The sequence below is a fragment of the Hirundo rustica genome, chromosome 22 (assembly GCF_015227805.2).
Source record: "Hirundo rustica isolate bHirRus1 chromosome 22, bHirRus1.pri.v3, whole genome shotgun sequence".
NCBI lineage: Eukaryota > Metazoa > Chordata > Aves > Passeriformes > Hirundinidae > Hirundo > Hirundo rustica.
Window position 1 is genome coordinate 5,578,208 of NC_053471.1, and position 9,808 is coordinate 5,588,015.

Consider the following 9,808-nt stretch of genomic DNA (forward strand, 5'->3'; position numbering starts at 1 on the left):
CACAAGCCAAAAAGTGAGCTCTGAAAATAGCGCTTCCTCCTTTAACTTATTTATCCCCTGTGTGTGCAGGTCGTGCCTGTTGGGTTTATTGGAGCAAACAGGATTTCACTTCTGTTTTATCTGCAGAGGAAACTTCTGGATTTTGTTCTAGACTCAGCCTGTTCCTGCCCTTTCTTCTCTTCTATTTTTGGCTGTTCACTTAACCTGTGGCCTTTCCAGGGCAGAGACTGTGCTTTGCTTATTTCTTTAAATACATCCTCCCCAAAGTGCCGTGATAAATCCCATCTGCAGGGGCACGGCAGGAACAGCTCAGGGGATGTCGTGGTGGTGATGCATTTTTGGGGCTACCTAAAAAGAGAGGCCAGACAAAATTAAGAGAATTAAAAGCAGTTGTATTTATTGAAGAGCTTTCAGGTACATTTAGGGCAGGTGAAGCCCACCCAAAAATGGAGCAAGGGTCACGGGTTTTCACACTTTTATCAGTTTGGTCCATTTGCAGATTGAGATTTAATCCTCCAATTACAGCTCCAGGTAATGAAGTCATTTACCCCAAAGTCTGCTCCCCTAACTCACTTTTATTTAAATTTCTCAGGGCCTGAGGCAGTGAGGTGTCCTTGATCCCCAGGCCTGGAGAGGAATTGCTGTGTCTGACCAAAACATAAAGACAACAGCTCACACTGTACATGGGGTTTAGAGATCTGCACTAAAGAATTGCAGGATTCAAACAAATGAAAAATATAAAAGCTAAAATCCAAGGCACCATCCCTGCAGCAGGGCCTGGTGTGGTGTGAGTGAGGGCTGTGATGGCCCAGCCAGGTTCCTGCCCCTTCATGAGGCAGAAAATGCAAATACTGATTTGTTTGGCAAGGAATTTTGGCGAGGACGGGGATCCTGGCGTGTCTGGTGTGCTTTGCTTTTCCTGGAGCTGCCACCAAGGAATTACAGAGCAGCTGGAGGCTGCTGTTTACACGGGCTGGGATTTGTGATAAGGAGCACAGAACTCAACCCTGCCAGAGCCAAGAGCAACACGGGGCTGAGCAGAGCACAAAGGGGCCCCACATCCAGGAGCTGCTGCCCTGGGAGGCTCTGACCAGCTCCTTCAGATGAGCTCTTGGTGGTGGCCAACCTGCACTTTGATGATTTTATAATGGGGAGATCCGAGCTGAGGGCTGGCTGGTGATTTTTCTCACCAGAGGGTTTGTGTGCTGGATTAAAGAGCTTCTAGAGTTAAAGCCACTTGTCCTTTCCAGCAGTTAAAAGCTGAAATGTCTTAAGCAGACTTTTCAATCTCGTTTGTTTGTGTGCTGGCTTCAAGAGCTGCTAAAGTTAAAGCCACTTGTCCTTTCCAGCAGTTAAAAGCTGAAATGTCTTAAATTGATTTTTAAATCTCATGCAGAGGACAGGCTGGAGCAAGCAGTCAGCCTGCTTGGAATTTGCTGTTACTTACTGGGGTTAAAAGGTTTTGCCTCACTTATTTTTGAGTCCCCATCACTGGGATTTTATCCTTTCTTTGCTTCTGAAGCTGCCCCTGACTAAGGCTATAGAGGTATTTGGGAAGTGCTCATTTTAATTTGGTAGCATCTTCATTTTCCATGAAGCTGGAACAATGAAGAGGACTTGCGGTTTTGATATTTTTAAATCCTTAGATGAGTGTGTTTGGCTATGAGTAAGAACCAATTTAGCATTGGAGTTTATTGCTACGTGCATGTCACTGTCATATGAATAATATTAAGGGAGTTCCACAATAAATTGTATTTACAATTATTTCGTACTATGTGGCACATTAAATGTTCTTTCTCAAGCAGATATCACAGTAATTAATACAACCTGCTAGCTTTGACAAAAAAAAAATTTAAATTCGGCCAAACTCCTGCACGTGCTGGAGTATTTTTTTTTTTTCTCTACTTGCCATTATGAAATAGTTTTATGGAACATTTACTGAGGCAGGGGGGTTCTGTTTGGTTGCAGCTGGAAGGACCTCGTCAGCAAGGTGAACGCCCAGATGGACGAGGAACAAGCACGTGGGTACCCCAAGAACCTCCAGCTCACCCCCAAGGCCGGGCAGAAGGTGCAGAGAGGCAGCCCCCAGCCCCCCAGCCCCAGGAGAGGGGCAGAGCAGGCAGCAGAGAAGGACAGGGTGGATGAGGAGGAGCTGGAAATGGGTATGGAAATGGTTTCCTTTAGGGAATTTCTCTGCGCCGAGCTGCCCCAGGCAGGTTGGGATAAAAACACCAAACTGGTGGCAGTGGCTTTAAGGAGACCCCACTGACTGTCCCTGTCCCTGTCCCATCCCTGTCCCTGTCCCTGTCCCTGTCCCTGTCCCTGTCCCTGTCCCTGTCCCTGTCCCATCCCATCCCTGTCCCTGTCCCTGTCCCTGTCCCATCCCATCCCTGTCCCTGTCCCATCCTATCCCTGTCCCTGTCCCATCCCATCCCATCCCATCCCTGTCCCTGTCCCATCCTATCCCTGTCCCTGTCCCTGTCCCATCCCATCCCTTTCCCTGTCCCTGTCCCTGTCCCTGTCCCTGTCCCTGTCCCTGTCCCTGTCCCATCCCTGGCAGATGCAGGAGTGATCGACAGGGAGGAGAAGGTGCAGAAGGAGGCCGTGGTCCAGGAGCCCATGGTGAGTAACCACAGCGTCACAAACCCACCCCAAGGGTTGGAAGGGACCTTAAAGCTCATCTCATCCCACCCCCAGCCACGCCAGGGACACCTTCCACTATCCCAGGGTGCTCCAAGCCCCGTCCAGCCTGGCTGTGAAAAGTCTTCATTTTTTCATCCTGTTTTCATCTGGCTGCAACTCTGGCTCGGAATCAGAGTCCAATAAGTCAATAATTACCCAGAAGTTTCTGTCATGTGCAGCTCCAAACTCCTTGGGTCTGGAGGGATAACAAAGATTGGTTTGGGGTTTTTTTTAACCAACACTGACAGGCTTGGAGAGGTGCAACCAAGTGCTCCTGCTTGCTGGGGGAAGGCATCCTTCTGCCTCCTGAGGGAACATCCTGCCAGCTATTCACAAGAGGCTTTTCTTGTCCAGATGCCAGATGATGCTGCAGACCCTGCCCAGGACCCCAATAACCAAGGTGAGGATGAGTTTGAGGAGGCTGAGCTGGAGAGACCTGACTTCGAGGAGAAGGTGGGAGGCTTGGAGAAGTTTAAGGAGCCCAGCATTAAAGAAGAGTCCAAGGAGAAGCCACCAAAGGTGACTGACTGGGGACAACCAGCAGGGATCCCCAGCTGGGGATGGGTGGGCAGAGAGCTTAGGGACTGAAAGGGAAACACCAGATTCCTGGCTGGATCCGTAATCCCACTGCAGGCAGGAGAAAGCTCTTTGGCAGGTTGGTCAAAAACAACCGATTTTTTCTTCCACCGGTTGTAATGGAGCTTGAAATTTACATTTCATGGCTCCTTGTTTTGATTCTGCTTGTGCTCCTCACCAGTACAATCAAAGTCCAGCTCTGGCACAGAGTGGAGCAGAATAAGCAGAGGTGCCAGAGTTGAGGAAATGATCTTTCAGCCAAGAGCTTGCTCTGGCCTCGTCCTCTCTGCTTTTTGAAGTTCCCCCAGGCACTTGCAACACCTTTAGGGATGTAGGGATGTGGAATAGGGGATGGCTCCCTCCCAGCTGCTCCTGCAGAGGGGCTGGGATTTTTCAAGCATTTGGGACCAGAACCAGAGACAATAATCGGAGTCTGTTCCCAGGTTCTGGTCAGTGCAGCCCTGTCCGAGGCTCCTGGCAGCAGTGACGACGTGTGAGAGCTCTGCCTCCTTGTTTGCTTCCTTGCAGATGGAATCCATTTACTTCACAAAGTGTTTCTTGCTGCCTGAAGCCAGGCTCTGCATCAGGGAAATGTTCATGTGTTTTGACAAGCAGCTGAACGTTGCTTGTTTTAAAAAAAAAAGGAGTGTTTTATCTGTCAGGCTCTAAAATCATGATTAATAGTGGGGTTAAGAAGGAAAAAAAGAAATCCAGGCCAATGAAATCAAATAAGAGAGAGATGTTGGCACCAGCAGAGCAGCACCTCCTTGAGATAAGTGAAAATGTGGAAAGAATTAGTGACATAAATACCTGGCTTTCAGATCTGCCTGTGCTCTGCTCCCTAAATAACTCAAAGTTTCCCAGAGTCCTGGGGCTTGAGGCAACAGCCCTGGGGCCCTCCTGCTGCAGGAGAAACCTCCCTTTCCAAGTGGAAGGAGCTGCCAGCAGGTGGGAAAAGAGACTGGATGGAAAAAAAAATAAATGGAGTTTGTGTTGTCTGATTGTCCCTCTGCTCCCCCCGATTCCTGATCCGGCCCCAGCTTCCAGAGCTGGGGCTGTGACCCTGGCAGGGAATGGGAGCAGCCTGGGGCACTCCCAACCGTGCCTGGCTGTGTTTTTCAGGATGCTGGCAGAGCTGCCAAGCCCAGGGAAGACCCACTGGAGGAGTACCAAGAAGATCAGGAGCAAGAAATTGTACGACACCAAGGTTCTTCCTCTTTCCCTCTCTGGTGTGGCGTCACCTGGGCGTGTTGGCAGCCAGGAGCTGCTGGGGGGGACTCAGCTTTTAGGGAGCCACGTGTGAGCAGGGGCTCCAGGTCTGGCCCTGCCTGCACCCTGAGGTCTCCAGAACAAACCTGGAGCCCCCTGCTCCATTTTCCAGGTGTTCAGAGCATCCTTTGTGCTCTTCACCCCCTCCTGCTTCATGTCTGCATCCACCTGCAGCAGCTGAGCTGTGGGATGCTTCCCAAACAGCAGCTGGGAGGAACCACAGCAGGAATTACAGGAGGGATCCCAGGAGGAATTATAGGAGGAATTATAGGAGGAATCACAAGAGGAATTATAGGAGGAATTACAGGAGGAATTATAGGAGGAACCACAAGGGGAATTATAGGAGGAATTACAGCAGGAATCACAGGAAGAATTATAGGAGGAATTACAGAAGGAATTATAGGAGGAATTTTAGGAGGAATCACAGCAGGAATTATAGGAGGAATTACAGCAGGAATTATAGGAGGAATTACAGGAGGAATCAAGAGGAATCACAGGAGGAATTTCAGGAAGAATTTTAGGAGGAATCGCAGGAGGAACCACAGGAGGAATCCCAGGCTGTGCCAGTGCACAGATCCATGTTTTTTCAAGCATGAGCTGGAGAGGATCACCCTGGTACCCTCTGGCTCACAGAGACAGAAATTAATCCTCCTCCAGTCTCGTTCATTCTCTCCCAGCCCTTTGTGAGTGGCTCCTGAGGGGTTTTTTCCTGCAGTTTTCCCAGCTGAGGGTTTGGGCTGCCTGCTGGGAATGAAGGGAGTGGGGAAATAAGGGGTGGGCAGAGCAGAGTTGTGTCAGGTCTCCTTTCCCTGAGTGAATCCAGGCCTCCTGCAGGTGTCTGCCATGGATGATTGAAGCTAAAATCATCCATGGAGGCTGTGCTGGGTGCTGCCATGTCCTGGCTGGGGTTTGTGACACGGTTTTTAATGTGGGGGATGTAAAATACCAGCTCCTCCAATCTGCTCTTTATATCTGCCCCTCACTCTGCTCCTCGTGCAGCAGAGGCAACAGGCTGAGATGTCAGAGCTGCATTGTACTGCCAGGATGTTAAAAGTGCTTCAAACGCCCTGGCTGATCATGGCAGCACCTCTGTGCCCTGCCAGTGGCACCTAAAGGTGCCTGGCAGAGGTGGGTTCCCCCCTGGTTTCCCAGGTTTCCAAAGCTGGGCTGCTTTGGTGGATCAGTTCTGCTCGGGGACAGCGTGGTGTGCTGTGATTTAGGGTCTCCTTTTCCAGGATTTCCTTTTTTGCTGATTTTTTTTTTTTTTTTTTTCCTTCCTGGCTGTTCCCTGTTCCCCCAGGAGGATCATGGAGGGGAGGTGGATGACAACGATGACCTGGAGCTTGTCCAAGAGCAGAAGGACCGTGTAGGAATGCAGGGAGCTGGTGGCAAGAAGGATGACTACTTCTGAGAGCTGCTGAAGGAAAACGGGATGCTCCAGGATTGAGGGGATGGGAATCCTCAATTAAACACCGCCCAGAACAAAGGCAGGAGGAGGGAGCTCTCTGCAGGCCCTGGCAGGGGTGTGCAGACCACAATTCCATCTCGGTGTGGGGCCACTGGGAGATCTCTCAGACTGGGAATGATCCCGTCCTGCTGCTTTTCTTAGAAGCACTTTTCGATTTCCTGTGTGTTCTTCGCCCTCTTGTTTCTCACGTCCCCTCCCGAAGCTGGAGAGGGTTTTTTTGGTCCGTTTTTGGGGGGTGTTTTTTACCCCTCCCCAGGCAGCAGAGGGGTGCTGAGCTGCTCCCCTGGACTCACTTGACTGATGTCTAATACAAAGGAATCTGTCTTCATAAATTATTTCGCTCAGGAGTGTTTCTTTAGCACACCCTTCGCTCCCCTCCGAGCAGGGTGGGGAGGGAATCAGAGGAGATTTCCAGCTCTTTGTGTGGAGCTGCACCAGCCACGGCCAGCAGTGTGTGTGTGTGTGTGAACACCTGCACTCCCTGCGTGGCACACACACCCTGCAGAGCCCTGGAGAGTTCTTGCCTTGCCTTTGAGCTGTGACAGTCCTGCTGGGCTCAAGAGTGTCCCCATGCAATGCTGTGCATCTCCCCGGGTTGCTGCTGGAGGTGAGGTGCTGGCCTGAGCTGAGAGAGGCTCTTCCCCACGGGGACGGGGACAGCCACACCAGGAAATGGGAAATAAGGACTATTTGCAGCCCAACTAATGCAGTTCCAATCTGTTTGGCTTATTTCCAGTCTCCCGACATTTGACAGGGAGCTAAGGTGAGTTTTGCTTCTTCTAGACAGGTTTCAATCAGCAGGCTGGATGCAGTAGATTGAATTCTGTGTACTTTACTTGGCCTCCAAGAGAGATCTTCCCTGACCTCAGGGACAGAGAAGGAACAGTCAGCTGGAGTTTAAAGTGAGAGGAGAATGGGCTTAATCACGGTATCTCCAAGCCCAGAACCAGTTTTAAGTTCTAAGAACAAGGCAGAGCTGTCCCAGTCCCTGCCCTGTGCCAGACCCCTGTGCCTGAGCTGTCTCCTGCTTCCTCATCACCATCCTGGAAATCCCAGACTCTGGGACCTCAGTCATCACACACAGCTTGTGGCTGAATGTCATCACCTGCTAAAAAATCACAGCATCTTTGTTCTCTATTTGAATTAGTTGAGCTCTTTTTAATCCCTTGTTTGTGGCGTATTTTGCAAGCACTTTCAGACTCGGGGGAAAACAATATTTATTTCCCAACAAGCTCAGCCTTTTTCATTCTGACAGCATTGATTATTTTTTCTTCCACTGGTTGTAATGGAGCTTGAAATTTACATTTCATAGGACTTTTTTGGTTCTTTGCTTTGATTCTGCTTGTGTTTCTTACCAGTACAATCAGCTGTGTGAGTCCAGCTCTGGCGTGCAGTGGAGCAGAATAAGGAAAGGGACAATTTTAGGAAATTATCTTTTAGCCAAGTGCCAGAGCTGCTCGTGGAGCCCAGTAAGGAGCTCGCTACAAAACTCCAGTGGGGTTTAAGCTCTCCAAAATATTTCCCTGAGATGGTTAAAGCTGCGTTGGTGCTTCCTCTTGCCAGCCCTGCTGTGATGCAAGGCTGCTCCTCTATGAATAGCACGCTGACAGCAGATCAGCTGAGGCTGCACTTGCTGCTTTCAGAGCATCCTGATCAGAACTGCCTCCCATTCCCGGGTCAGAGCAGCACCCCTGGGCACCCAGCCCACGGCCCCAGTGCCAAAGCTCCATCCGTGCCCAAGCTGCCCCAGCTGTGTTCAGCTCTCCCTGCCCGCTGCGCTCACCCACTGCTCTCCCTTAGCCTGGCACTGTCAGCTCCAGCCCTCACTGGAAGTGAATCAAGCACTGGAAATAGAAGCCCAGTGGGGGTGAGGCTGCTCCCTGATTCAGGCTGCAGGAAAATCTAAATTAGGAGGCAGATTCTCTGCCTTTGCATGCCTAGGGTGAGTAATCCTCCAAGTTATGGCTTGGAGGGAACTGCAGCAACTCAGGCCTGAATGCAAAGCTCCAGCTTGGAGGATGCTTTAGGAACCATATGTCATGTGCTGCCCTCAGCTGAGAGCAAACGTCTCTGCCCTGGGGATTGTCTGCCCTGGCCATAGCTGAGACTAAAATTAGCAGAGTGTTGCATAAATTGCGAGCTGTAGGTTCATTGCCTGGCCCACAGGGAGTTTTAATACTTGCTGTTTCCTCTAAGAAGAGACAATAAGCCCAGTGGAGGAGAAGCAGAAAAGCCAAAACCCTGTGGTGCTGGCTCTGTCTGGAGGGCTGTAGAGCAATCTGGGTTTGAGACGCAGCTCAGAGCAGATCTCAGGGTTTGGCCTGAGCAGCAGGTGCCGTGAAAAGCCCAAGCTGGATTTTACTGCCCAGAACAAGGTCTCAGGAAACAGACGGATTGCTAAGAGAGCAAACAATGAGACAAAGGATTCACAGGGAGCCAGCACGGGCAGGCTGACCAAGCCAAAGCACGTGGGGCTGCTTGGCTTGGCATAAATAATTGAGGTTTTGGCCAAAAAAAGTGCAGAAGGTGTCGTTAACCCGTAGCGTTATGAATTTTTTGATGGGTTCAGGGCCTTCACTGCTGTGCCAACCATGTCCCCTCCCCGCACCACGCTCCAGAGCCTTGGATCTCCCACCAGGACTCTGAGTGAGTTGTTAATCACAAGCAGCCACAGAGGCTGGTGCCAGATCTCTTCCCTGGACGTGGAGACGTCTGGAAGAACAGTCTGCTCTTCACCGCTGGTAGGGGAAGGACACAAAGCGTGAAGGAGGAAAAACTTGCTTGGTTTGGCTCCAGCCACTTCCTGAACATGCTCACATTTCTCAGGAAGGGCAGTCAGATCTCCAGTTTTTGCATCCTGGCTGGAATTCCACACGTAGATTTGCCAAGAAATGCCTTCAGCAGCACAGCACCTCTTCCTGCTCCAATATCTGAGTGTTTCCAAGCCCTAACTGCACCTTCAGCATCCTCTTCTATGCTGATCCTATTTTTAAATTGATTCTTATTGATCTCTCTTGGTATCAAAAGAGATTTCTGGCAACTTTCCGTAGTCTATCACACACCCCATTAAATCTGGTGAAGAACTAGATGTGGAAATAACGCGCAACACTTGGTATTGGTAAATTAAAGATTTCCTTAAGAGCCATACACTTGAAAAATCCAGTTTTTCCAACAGGAAAAGGTGTCCTGATGTCAGACCATTCATGTTCGATGCATCAGAAAGCAAAATAATTTGAACAAATTCCACGCTGCTGCAGATTACACTTTGTGTATATGCAAGCATCACCTTCCAGGTATGATTTGGGGTTTTTGTTCAGGCTGTGAAATAAAAACAGGCCTAGGGATCTTATTTTTGTTGTATTTTCAGCTTACATAATTCAAATTCTGCTTTGAAAGGAAACACACAGTAAATTGCAGTGTGTTTCTAAATAGGTAACACAATGAACTACCAGCAATGAGTTTAGGCACATTTCTGAGGGTTTTAACAAAATAGTATGTTAATTATTCTATTTTACAAGTTAAATATAGACAAATGTTTATGTTTTGCTATGAAATCTGGAACACTGTGCAAATCCTGATCAAACAAAAGGAAATGCTTTTTTCCCCCTTGCTACTCAGAAAAGAAAGGACTTAAAGCAACTTTTACCAATTTAACAGCTCGAAGCATCTCCAAACACTGTTTATGCCCGCATTTTTATTATCGTTTCATTGGAGCTCTTTTCTTCCCGCATTCAGACCAGCCAATACTCTCGTGTACCTCTCTCAAGGTCCTTCAGAGAACATTAATTACGGCGTGATGCTGGGATGGAGCAC

At 49.4% G+C, this 9,808-nt stretch overlaps 1 protein-coding gene across 5 annotated transcripts in view; it reads left to right on the forward strand.

Annotated features, from left to right (window-relative positions):
• Positions 1-9,344, forward strand: part of LOC120762377 (Golgi integral membrane protein 4-like) — a 28,433-nt gene extending 19,089 nt beyond the window's left edge. Inside the window, exons 10-14 of one of the 5 annotated variants that reach the window (XM_040084733.2) lie at positions 1,969-2,021; positions 2,561-2,622; positions 3,037-3,201; positions 4,381-4,452; positions 5,828-9,344. In XM_040084733.2, the coding sequence (XP_039940667.1) occupies positions 1,969-2,021; positions 2,561-2,622; positions 3,037-3,201; positions 4,381-4,452; positions 5,828-5,938 (463 nt within the window). In that variant the 3' untranslated portion in view covers positions 5,939-9,344. Of the gene's footprint in view, positions 1-1,968; positions 2,163-2,560; positions 2,623-3,036; positions 3,202-4,380; positions 4,466-5,827 lie in introns of all 5 variants that reach the window. The other 4 variants (XM_040084734.2, XM_040084732.2, XM_040084731.2 and 1 more) reach the window with 4 other exon arrangements.
• The last annotated feature ends 464 nt before the right edge of the window (positions 9,345-9,808 follow it).